The sequence below is a fragment of the Xiphias gladius genome, chromosome 10, assembly GCF_016859285.1.
Source record: "Xiphias gladius isolate SHS-SW01 ecotype Sanya breed wild chromosome 10, ASM1685928v1, whole genome shotgun sequence".
Taxonomy (NCBI): Eukaryota; Metazoa; Chordata; class Actinopteri; order Istiophoriformes; family Xiphiidae; genus Xiphias; species Xiphias gladius.
The window spans coordinates 27,454,374-27,467,015 of record NC_053409.1 but is presented as its reverse complement, the minus strand read 5'-3'; the positions used below and the strand labels follow the sequence as shown (position 1 = coordinate 27,467,015).

Here is a 12,642-nt window from a genome sequence, read left to right as displayed (position 1 = left end):
TCAGCTGGTTTTGTCCACGACGTCTGATAAGTTCAGAAGCCCGCAGAGGTAAATTAGATCTTGGGTGAGTTGCTTTGTCGGGAACACGTCAAGAGTAGAGCCAGTCTGTCGATTTCTTCTTCTTCTTTGAATTTGTGGCTGACCGGGCACAGGAAGTGCAATGCTGCCTCCTGCTGGTTAAAAACAACAATGCTTTCGGTCTCCGGAACCAGAAACGATGAGCGGGGAGGTGAGATCCGACCGCAGGCGGTCACCCGAGACGCATGTTCATGCCAGGTGTGACCGGGGCCTCAGAGGGGACGAGGAGCCGGATGGCGAAGCCCCAACACGCATGTGTTTGATTGGTCGGCTGATCTGATGGGAGTGTAAACAGAGCGGCTGGCTTCGGTGTAATATTGACATATCGTAACAGTATAACTGGATTAAAACTACGTGTGGAAGCAGGAACCACAGCAGCAGCTCTACAGTCATTTCTGTTTATTCAGAAAATAAACCTTAGCTGTGTGTGTGTGTGTGTGTGTGTGTGTGTGTGTGTGTGTGTATAATGCAAATCAGGAATGGATCACAAAACACCAACAGCCACAGTCGTCATTCCTACAAAATCATCCTGAGCCTGAAGAGGCCTCTACCTGTGGTCTGTCGCAGACTAATCAGGTTAGAGTTGATTAACAGAATTTACTGCTGCTTTTATTGTTTTCTTCCTTTAGTTACAAGTCAATTCAATTCAATTCAGTTTTATTTATATAGCAGCCAAATCAATAGCAGAGGTTAAAGTCAGGGCACTTTTCATGTAGCGCAGGTCTAGACCGGACTCTTTATAACTCATTTTAATTTTCTATGTGTGTTTTTCCTCAGTTAATTTGTTAGTCAATAGTAATATCACAACCACATTTATTATTATTATTATTATCAGGGTTTTCTGCCAGATTAGTTTTAATCCGTCCTTCGATTTTCTCATCAACCGCTCATCAGATCGATCCCAAACTTCTCCTGCGTGCAGTGTCGACTGAAGGTTTTGGGTGAGCGGTCGCTGAGGAAATCCTCTACATAACGGCCTGACAGAGCGCTCTGTCTGTCCCAGACCGCTGCTTCGAGAGCGTGGAAACAGAAGCTTTGACTTCCACGAGGCCTTTTTTCTGCAACAATGCCACGATCGAAAGGACGGTTACTGGTTTAAACAATGACCGAGTCTCAGGTGAGAGCTGGGACTGTGGTCTACAGTGGGGGAAAGTAGCTAAGTACATTTACTCAAGCCCCGTACTTGAGTACCATTTTGAGTTACTTTCAACATTTCAGAGTAAATACTGTACTTTTTACTGCAGTGCTTTTGTCTGACAGCTGCAGTTACTAGTTCGTTTTTAGTGCAAAATTCGACATTAAGTTCATAAAATACAGATTAAACCAGCGGACTGAATACCTTTAACTAATACCTTTACTTTTGAACCCCTAAAATTTGGGCACTAAATGTTCACAGGGATGTAGACTGAGTCAAATTAAGGCTGAAGAACAGAGCATGTGCAACTGTCCAAATACTTATGGTCTGGACTGTATCCGTCGCAGGAGACATTTTACTGCACACTGTGTACTTTGATTTTACTAAAGTCGTACGTGTAGTTGAGTATTTTTCATGTATTGCTACTTTTAGTTGAGTGAAAACCTGAAAATTTGTTCCACCGCTGACGGTGAGATCGAAAGCTCCAGACGAGCCACTAAATGGACCCTGAGGCGACATCGTTTCTCAGCTGCTGTTTCCGAAGTCACGAAGGAACCGGAACTCAGAAAGAGTCTCGTGGTTCTGTGGAGCCGTCGGTCGACGCGATGCCGAAATATGAGCTCTGAGATGAAGTTTTAGAAAGAGGAACAATAACGTTCTGAATTGGATCGTCCTGACACGTCATCTCGGCCATTGCTCCTGTTGGTTCAGTTCAGACTCAGATCTCTCACAGAAACAGTGGATCCGCCTCAGAGATGCAAACACCGCCGTGGTTTTTCATTATTTTCCTCTATTCATTCTGGTCCAAACCACAGGAAATCACCCACCCTACCAAAACAAAAGTCCAGCCTTCTTGTTCCAGCCCGATAACTGAAAGGACAGCTTATTGCTGGGGGGACGTCTCACTCGTACCCCTACCCTGGGACTGTCAGAGCGGGAAGAGCAGGAATCCTGAGAAGACGCTGAAGTTTCGGGAGTCGTCGTAGAGCCGGTAGCTGGCCGGCAGACTGAGGCGGACTCTGTCGCCCTCCTCCAGCCGCAGAGCCACGCTGTTTGACGTGGAGGCGTAGCCGCCGTGGTCATTCAGGGCCAGGTTGAAGATGAGTGGCTGGTTGTTCCTGTACAGGTAGAGACCCATGTAGCCCTTCAGGTAATCCGCAGCCGTAAAGCTGAAGAAGTAAACGCCTCTGACAGGAGCCGTGAACACACCTGAGGGACAAACACACAACAATCGTTTACCTTGTCCGTTCCCCGAAAAGGGGCAAAAGGAACACCGCAGCAAAATATCCAGGAATCCGCGGCAGAGAGCAGAAAGGAGCTGCAGCGTTTGGATCATCTGGACTGGACGAATATTATCTGGGAGAGCAGGGAGGCTCTTAACTTCCTCCCAGGTTCAAATTTCATTTACTGTGAAAACAGATCAAACACTCTGTGTCATAAAGCTGCGTCTGGCAGAGGACAACCGTCCCGTTCCTGCATCACAGCTTATTTCCCCCTTCAAATGAGCCAGCAGTTCGCACAGGACCAAGGTGCCGGTTGGATTTGTGCAGTTTTGGCCGTCTGATGGTCACAGAGAGAACTATCATTGTTCTTCCCGTTTCTTCCAGGCGCGACCTACACGCTCCGACTCTCGGTGCAGATTTTCTGTTACGGAAATGAGCGAAACATGATGGATATCTCAAAAGCCATAAAGGCCACAAGACTGAAACTTGGTGAACAGCTTTCCATTACTTCAGTGCTTCACATACTCTGAAACGGTAGCGACAGCGCCACCATGTGTTGAGAATGAGCTACCAATTATTGCAAAATGTTGTAAGGTGCAGAAGAAAAATTCTGGTCTCTGTGGATTCAGCGGATGACGCTGAAGAGACTGATATTGCGATAGCGCCACCGTGTGGCCGCTTATCGATGTTTCATTTGACCAATACTTTCGCTCTAACTACGATAACATCCTTTTTTAGGCATCGGTCACCAGAAGCGACGCCAGCGGATGCAGCATCGAACGCATTTTCTTCAGGAAATGCAGATGTTCTAGTTTTTGGTTGCACCACTGATAAAGAAAAAGCAGAGTGACATCCTATCAAATGTTCATATCAGATACGGTCAACAGTCCATACTGCTTCAGCTAACGACTCAAACACGTCTCAGAGGGTGTGTGATCAGGGTTCTATGCTGCAGTTATCTGTAATCTACACTGAACCATCCTCATACACACACACTGCAGCTCGGACATTTTTATTTTTTAAATCATAGAAAGTTTAATAAAGAGCTTTTGTTCTTCTGTTCATGAGAAGGAGTAAAAGTGAAGGCTCCAGATCTCTTCTCTCCAGACAACACTGAGAACCGTTGAGTAGCTCTTGGTTGAACCAGAGGCACCTGGATCGCCTTGACCTCGCCACGATCTCCACGACAACACGAAACCGAAGCATATCATCTGCTCAATATGGAGTACCTGCGGTGTTATCGTGTTCATAAGGTAAATCTGTTTTCTCCTCCTGAAGCCAGTTAACTCATTAATCAGTTCTCCCTCACACACACATCATTCTCAAACTGAACTAAAACATTTTTTAAAACGACGGCAAAACGGGCAGATATTTTCAGGTACGATGAGACAACAAACAAACGATTTCTCATCTATAACTCAAACTCTTTGACTCTATACAGAATGCAAGCAAACAAAGGAATGGCCCTTTAACAATTAATTTGTAATCAACCACAAGTCTGGTCTCGGAATAAAAAAACAGATGCTGGGATCTTGTTTACCTGTAGTCTGGTTGTAGGCTCGGCCGATGTTGCTGATGGTTTTAGAAAAGGTCAGAGTCGTCTCTTTATCAAAAGGTCCAACTGCTCCTGAATCAGTCAGACCGGCTGAAAACGCCACCTTCGGCTCATCTGGAAAAACCAGGTTTTACACCGTCGCTTACAACATAAATACATCAGATCAGAATCCAGTCACATTTAAATGGAGTTTTTTAGATCAGGGAGTCATTTTCTCTCTAATCACCAGTTTCTATCTGCTGAGGCAGAACAGAAAGTTGGGGTGATAATGGAAAAAGCTGACAGTTTATCAATCTATTAATTACTGAGGGGAGTTATGATGGAAATATGCAGGAACAAACAACAATCCAGCAACATGTTTTTGGTTTAGACGCTTAAACGTTTGAAATAATTCATTATTGATTAAAAAGTCAGACTGAACCTTTTAAATGAATCTTTTTAAAATAAATCTTCTCTCGAATGTACTAAAGCCCGAGGGGACATGCTGATGTGCTGAGGTCCGCATTTTCTTATTTTCTGTGTTTGTGTTCGGGGATTTTTAACTCCCACACTGAAGGAGCATTTTAAAACAGGAGCATGAAGCATTTCCCTCAGCAGACGGGTGGTTGTACATTTAATTCAAATTACTGTGTTCTGTGAAACATGTTTCTTGGAGGCTAAAATTTCTGTATAGTTGTAAAAATAATGAGTGAGGTCCAAACCTGAGGTAGTGTTTATGATCTGCTGCAGACGGTCGTCAGTCACATTCACTCTGAAGCTCAAAACTGAAAGAGTTTAGACAAAAACACAGTCAACTATTTTGGTTTTCTGTCTGTTCAGCCTTTTAAAAACTCATTAATATAAATCTCTCTCAGAGTGAAACCTTCAGAGTGCTACCTGTGTTTTGTGCCTTCAGATCTTCCAACTGTTTCTCACCAACTCTCAGTCTGACCTTCAGCTCTAAAGAGGAAACAGGAAATGCACTCAAGAGCTGAGGCTGATGTGTTTACTACAGACTGATGATCTTTTATTGTGAAGGAGCTGCTAAAACTGGAGCAGACTCTCAGTCGGTCGGCCAGTCCTTCACTTCGGTCAAGACTGAAACATCTACAACTGCTGGACTGACTGTGATGAAATGTGGATCAGACGTTCATGTTCCCCTCAGGATGAACTGGGATCACTGTGATGATCCTCTGACTTTTCATCTAGCGCCACCATCAGGTCAAAGATTTAATATGTCCAGCACTTTGGAGCAGTTTAAAGGTCCAGTCACAGCAGCAGTTTCAATTCATTCCAATTCATTCCAATAGAATCACCACGATCAGTGAATTCACTCGCAGGGGTGAAGTCGATCCACAGGTTTAGTTCAACTCTGACAAACCCTGACTCAAAAATTCGTCCCTTTGACCAACAACAAACCATCCTGACGGAGCTGAGCCCTGACCCCTGTCCCCCGGGGACGGAGTCCAGACTGGAGTAGTGATGTTACGTTCGCAAACGATCCGATCCTTTTCAACGGCTCTTCGGTACGAACGAGGGGAACCAGGTCGTACTTTGTGAGAGCTGTTCTTTTTATTGTTGTGCCCAAATTTCATGGCCAGCCACAAAGTCTGCCCTGGACTAAAACCTGAAACAGGGTTGAAACGCGGTTGTGACTGGCCAGTAAGGCCAGTCCCAGAACACGCATGCAGCACGCTCTCATGCGCACCCGAATGACAGGCAGTCGGTCGGGCTGGCCCCCGCTGCTGCGGTAGATCCTCAGAGACTAAGGGACCTGTAAGATCCAGCTGCCCTCAGAGAACCGTAATTCCCACCAGAAGACTGGAGGAAGCTGTTTAGCCGGTTTAACTGAAGCAGCTCTCTCAGAGAATAAACTGCTGCACCAAAGACCCATGGTTTATCACAGGACGTTAGACTGATCCTGCTTTATATAAACCGTGGAGACTAAGTGTCCTGTTAGAAACCGAGCTAAGCTAACACATTCGGTAACTCACTGTTAGCAAACTTGTTAGCTCGCAGAGCTTTGTTTTCCAGCTCTTTATTGAATGGAAATGTGAACAAACTGTCAAGAGGAGAGAAAACAGCGGTGGAAGGAAAAGAGACAAGAGCTCAGAGAGATCTAGTGACTGACCAGCGTTAGCCTGGCCGGCTAGCGAGTTAGCACTTAGCTCAGAAGCTACAGTAGTTCACTGGGAGCGGTTACTGTCACTAAACCGCCGAGACTCTGGAAACAAATATTTTACAAACACCAAAGAGACATTTTCTGCTGCGACTGGGCCTTAATGCTGCTGATTAATGCTAATGTTAGAATGTTAGCATGCCAAGACTATCGTCCATCCAGCAGTTTGGTTTACAGGAACACTTCAGCCTTCTGGTCTTCAGATGGATCTCGGTCTCACGCCTGTTTTCAGTACAGAGCTTAGCTTAGCATAAAAACTGGATGCCGGGGGAAACAAACTGGTTAAACAAACAAGATACAAGTCATCAGCTTTAGAGGAACTTAAAGCCAGGCTAGATTCCAGTCTTTATGCTAAGCTAAGCTAGCCATTTCCAGCTCTAAACCTAATGCTCTCTGTGGAGTTTTCTTGTAAACCAAGTTTCTGGTCACATTCAGAGTTGCCTGAACCTCATCAGTTATCAGAGCGCAATAGTAACAGTGATCACATTCAGATCGCAATGAAGACCTTCTGTCAGTGTGAGGAAGTTAAAATGTGAAACATCGGATCGTTCAAGGTAAATCACCTGAGTGCTCAGTGTGCAGCTCCATCATCAGACTGTCGGAGTCACTCAGTCGTCTCTCTAAAACTGAAACCAACCAGAAAAGGTAGGTATTAAATCTGCACTCAGTCCAGTGTGATATTCAGCCGCTTTGTGTTGAATCGAGTCGGAGTCCTGATGGTCTCCTGATTAAGGATTCTCTACACTGTATATTAGAGATAAATGGGAAACAACTCGATGCACAAATATCCAAAGGATTAGACGAACTACCAGAAGCTGCAGATGTTGGAAAAACACAGTCAGATTCTTTGTTAGTCCAAAGACTAAGAGCACAGGATGTCTACACCTCAGCAAAATGAAAATAAAATAAAAATTCAATCCATCTGATGTGTAACCTGTATCATCTATTTATTTAAATGTATAAATAAAATATATGCTCTATTTTATCTGAAACGTGTTTAGTATTTCAGGTTATTATTACATCAGATAATTCAATAACTAACAGAGGACAAGTTTTATTGTATCTGTGTGTTGAGTAATAATCTGCTGCAGGTGTTTTTGGCTGTCGTTCAGTCTGATGATCAGATCTGACACAGTTTAAACAGCAGATTCATTGTCTCCTTCAGGTTTCAGACAGCAGGATAAAAACACTGCAGGCTCATGCTGAGAATGCAAAGTTTAAAATAAAAATCTGACCTGTAGTGTTGGTCTGCAGCTCACTGATCAGACTGTCTCCTGCTGTCAGTCTGATCTGGAAACCTGGGGGATCAACAGAGGAAAGACACCAGGTGATTATTTCACACAGATGTTTCTGCCTCGGTCGGCCATCACAGATACAGAGGAGAAACTGATGTTCACCATCTTACTTTAGCTAAGATTAGCTAAGAGCTAGTTATCAGTAAACACTGTCAGCTGAGGCTGATGGGAACGTCACTCAATCTGCAGGTATTGGATCATAAACCAAAGTGTTGGACACATTAAAACTTTGACCTGATGATGGCGCTAGATGAAAAGTCAGGCGATCGTCAGAGTCATTACTGTTCATCCTGAGGGGACCATGAACGTCTGAACCACATTTCATAACTATAAACTTTTTTTAGTAACTATAGAAATCTAACTCTTATTTTGCATGTATCTAATTTTTCTTTCTTCTGCTGATCTAAATCATTTGTTTGAAAATTCAATGAATAACTTGTGGAAAAAAAAGGCGCGGTGTTAGTTGTGGTTGAGCAAGATGATCAATAAGGTAAAAGCAGACGAAGTATTATTAATATAATTTCAACAAGAAAGAACAGGATGTACATCAGAGGAAATCTTTATTTGTAATTTCCTGTTTAAATTCAGTGCGTCTCTTCATATTATAAGCTCCAATTCTGGTGCTATTCTGTATTTTTATTCTTGTCATCAAATCCCATGTTGAGACTCAAACCAACAGAGAGTCCGTCTCTCAGCACCTTCCCTCCTCTGTCTGTCTCTCTCTGCTCTGAGCTCATTGGTTCCTACTGAAGACGTAAATCTTTAAATCATCTCACAGATATAAAGTTTCACTTTTAAAAAGTTTCAGTCATTTTCCTCAAACAGCTGCTCACCGTAGTTTTAATCAGACAAACAGGAGGAAACAGTGACTTTTTGGGGACTATTTCCACATCGGGTGCTGTAGTGTGTATTTGTGGCAGCAGGACGGTGTGTGTGGGGGACTGAGTGAAGATAAACTACAGTGGTTGTGTTCATGGTGATGAAGGAACATGTCACCCAGAGCGACAGTGTGACTCACTGATGGGTTTTTAATAGTTTCTGGAAACAGTGGAGCTCTGAGGCTCAGAGGAACCAGATACGTCACAGGACTTGTTCGTAGGAGACAGTCAGTGTGTCCAGGTGATGGACTCACCTGCGTTCTGGCTCTCAGCAGTTTCTAATCTGGAGTTGATTTGTGTCAGCAGAGCAGACTGAGCTGCAGAGAGGAAACAGATAACACTAATGTTTTTCCAGATTATGAAATAACCAGCTGTTAGTGGAGCCATGTTCTTCTACAGACACCCAGCCGGCTACATCATGAATTTATAAAGAATATATACACTGATGCTGCCATGTGAATTTTTTTTTCTAAACAAACAAAATTTATATTTACATTCAGTGTTGTGTCTTTCTTTTCAAAGCCAAATTTGGAAGTATTTTAAATTCAGCATTGTTTTCATCCAGGTTTACTAATTACCACTCTTCCTCTCTGCGTTTATTAGCACAGTGCAGCATATCTTGGCATGTTACTGCCATCTGCTGTTCACTGGAATAATGTGAAACCATTGGTTGGACTGTGTATTGCATCTTTGCGCATGCTCCATAGCTGCTAGAGGTCTAAAACTCAACAGAGAACCTTTAAGAACTCCAGCCGAGATAGTTATGGTTCTGAGTTTACCTTCGCTCTTCGCCTTCAGCTCGTTCACTGTGGCCTCACCAGCTCTCAGCCGGACCTGCAGCACTGGCAGGAAATAACTCTGATGTAAGCTATTTTAATTTATATTGAGAACGAAAAAAATATAGAAATATTAAAATAAAGATGTGACGTTACCTTCAGTCTCCCTCTGAGCTGTAGTCACTCTGTCAGAAACAGAAACCAGCTGTGCAGCTCCGACTGAAAACATGCCAGAGATCACATTATAATCCACACAGCAAACATGATACCAGTGAACATACGTGATCTAACTGATGTCACCTGTGTTGTGCTTCCTCAGCTCATCCACCTGCTCCTCAGTGACGTTCAGTCTAAGAGTCACAGCTGACAGCTCGGCTTCACGGGCTGAAATCGGTGTTTAACTTTTCATTTTAACACATCAAACTTTAATAATCTGCAGAACATCTCAGCTTCCTCTGAGACTCACACAGATCCACCTCAGTTCTCATGAGAAAAAGTTACTTGAAAATCCTCCATGTTTGAGTTTCCCTTAGGGTCCCATCAAAGTTCATAATATCTTTATTTAAGGTGTTCCTCAGGGAACCTCCTGGGGTCCTCTGTGGTTTTTATTATTTCAATTCTGTGTATGCTTGTTTTTGATGAACTGTATTCTTGGGCCACATTTTGTAGCTTTTCCTGTTTTTTTTAGTTGTAAAGTCTGTGGCCTCTCGACCTCTCCTGTCACTCAGGTTTTATTTCTGTTATCTAGTTTTGTGCTGTTGTAAAAACACAACCAAAAAAAAAAATTACTTTAACTGTTTTCTATTGACAATGCAATGGAGCTTCAATACATGCTGGATTTACAACTAATAAGTAAATAAAAAATAATTCTATATCAGGCTGTTTTCATGTTTCAGTTGTGAATGTTACTGTGGAAAAACATATTTCTGTAACATTTTCACTCCAACATTTATCTGATGCTTTAATAACAAACAGATTTCCACAGCAAAATAAAATAACTGCAGATCATGTGGTTGCAGATTGAGAACATTCTAGCTTTTAATATGGTAATGCAGTGTGTTTTTGTTTAAGTCAGGAAACTGTAGCCTCATTAAAAGAGTAAAATATTATTCTGTTTAGAGCAATTCAGAGGTCAGAAACCAGGCTAGCAGCACGATAACAGCAGTGTTCCCCCATTTATCCTGGTGCTGGCAACATCAGGTAGAGTTCCTTCACATACTTAATTTATGACAATAATATATTAATAAAAATGGTAATGAGAAGTGACTCAGTCAAAAACAAAACTGTGTTTTCTGTCTTCAGTTCCTCAAGCTGTTTCTCACTTACGCTCAGTCTGAATTCCAGACCTTAACAAGAAATGATTCATGTTAATATTATCCCCTTTCATAAAATGGACCAAAACAAAGTTATAATTAAATTTAATCATTTAAATTAAGCCAAATTAACTATTGATAATCTATTGCAGTTGATGTTACCTGCAGTGTGATACTCCAGTTGTTCAAGATGTGTCTCGGTGGATCTTAGTCTGACCTCCAAAGCTGATCCAACAACAATCAGATTTATTTATATACACTCTAGTTTTGAACGACTTGGTAAAGCTCATATCAACCAGATATATAACACATCAGTCATAATAATAATAATAAAGTAGATATAACTGTACCCGCAGTAGTGTTGTTGATGTCAGTCAGTCTGGATTCAATCAAAGAAAGTTGAACAGACTGAACTGAAAACAAAATAAATCACAAACTTTAAAACACAATCATCACAGTCAGAATAATTTTAATCACAACTTTAAGTTGACTTCGAAGAATAAATTTGGATTGACATGTGATTTATACAGAATAATAAAACATGTACTAAAGATTTCTATTGTTTCATTTTTATTTATATATTTAGATAGTTGTTGTGGTAAACAGATGTAAAATCAGCTCGGAGGATAAGCAAATTCTCTGAGGAACCCTCATATTGTTTGGAGGTTCCTACAAGAACCATCAGGGTTCATTGATGTTTATGAAGGAGTTCTTCAGGGAACCTTATTGGATCCTCCACAGTTTCAGTCTGAAAGAATCTCTAAATTTTGAGAGATTTAAATGTGGTTGACTTTGGTCCAAATTTTCTGTTACTTTACAGAAATGTTTGTTATTTTTAACAGATTTAAAGCCAGACAGTTAAAGCCAAATAAAAATAGTAATAAGAAGTAAGTGACTCAGCCAAAAATGTACCTGTGTTTTCTGTGTTCAGTTCTTGCAGCTGTTTCTCACTAACACTCAATCTGACTTCCAGACCTGAACAGGAAATGATTGATGATTCATATTTAATTTAATGTTTTCATTAATGTTTTAATTAAAAGTAACACTGAATTGAGTTGATTATGTTACCTGCAGTGTTAGTTTCCAGCTGTTCTAGGTGCATCTCAGTGGATCTCATTCTAACATCCACAGCTGCTGAAGAAATCTAATTTATTATTTATTTTTTACATTTATACATTAAGTGATGATAATAATAATAACAACAACAATAATAAAGTAAATATACCTACCTGTAGTGTTGTTTTTAAAAAACGCATTAATATAAACTACCTGTTAGTGTTAAACCTTCAGAGGGTTACCTTTGTTTTCTGTCTTCAGATCTTCCAGTTGTTTCTCAGTGACACTCAGTCTGCTGAACAACTCTGAAGAGAAAAAAGTAAATACGACCAATCAATCTGATGAATCAAGAATTTATACCTGTATTAATGAAATCATAAAATAAAAGTGTTAATATAACTGTACCTGTAGTAGTGATATTGCTGTCTGTCAGTCTGGACCCCATCAGGGAAAGTTGAACAGACTGAACTGAAAAGACAGAATCATCACAAAGTAATGTCTACGTAAATATAAGAATGTAAAAATTATGTTACAGTAATAATGTGCATTATAATTAGTTAAAGAATGTAATTTCTAGTTAAAAAGTTCATTTCAGTGGGTTATTATATGAAATCAGTTCAGAAGATCAGCCAGTTCTGCGAAGAACCCTCGTGTGAGAGATCGGGGTTCATTCATGTTTATGAAGGAGTTCCTCAGGGAACCTTATTGGATCCTCTGCAGTTTCAGTCTGAAAGAATCTCTAAATTTTTAACTTTCAAACATATTTCTCCTTTGAGTAACGTGTTTGACTTTGGTCCAAACTTTTTGTTACTTTACAGAAACTTCAGTGTTATTTTTAACAGATTTAAAGCCAGAGTTAGTTTTAAACTTTCAGAGGGTTACCTGTGTTTTCTGTCTTCAGATTTTCCAGTCGTTCCTCATTGACACTCAGTCTGCTGAACATCTCTGAAGAGAAAACAGTATATACGACCAATCAATCTGATGAATCAAGAATTTATACCTGTATTAATGAAATCATTAATAAAAGTGTTAATATAACTGTACCTGTAGTAGTGATATTGCTGTCTGTCAGTCTGGACCCCATCAGGGAAAGTTGAACAGACTGAACTGAAAAGACAAAATCATCACAAAGTAATGTCTACTTAAATATAGGAATATAAAAATTATGTTACAGT

The 12,642-nt window shown here is 41.0% G+C and overlaps 1 protein-coding gene and 1 long non-coding RNA gene across 2 annotated transcripts; both read right to left on the bottom strand.

The window, feature by feature from the left end:
• Nucleotides 1–600: 600 nt before the first annotated feature.
• On the bottom strand, nt 601–9,586 carry LOC120795506 (heavy metal-binding protein HIP-like). Its single transcript, XM_040137452.1, has 11 exons — nt 9,565–9,586; nt 9,399–9,482; nt 9,255–9,317; nt 9,102–9,164; nt 8,577–8,639; nt 7,385–7,447; nt 6,713–6,775; nt 4,868–4,930; nt 4,693–4,755; nt 3,977–4,105; nt 601–2,422 (listed from the first exon to the last, which is right to left on the bottom strand). Exons 1-11 carry the CDS (start codon nt 9,584–9,586, stop codon nt 2,142–2,144), a joined length of 957 nt encoding a protein of 318 aa, XP_039993386.1. The 3' UTR covers nt 601–2,141.
• A 992-nt stretch (nt 9,587–10,578) lies between these two features.
• LOC120795637 lies at nt 10,579–11,377 on the bottom strand. The gene is made up of 3 exons (XR_005708263.1): nt 11,324–11,377; nt 10,762–10,824; nt 10,579–10,636 (listed from the first exon to the last, which is right to left on the bottom strand). It is a non-coding gene; the product is annotated as an uncharacterized LOC120795637 (long non-coding RNA).
• Nucleotides 11,378–12,642: the final 1,265 nt, after the last annotated feature.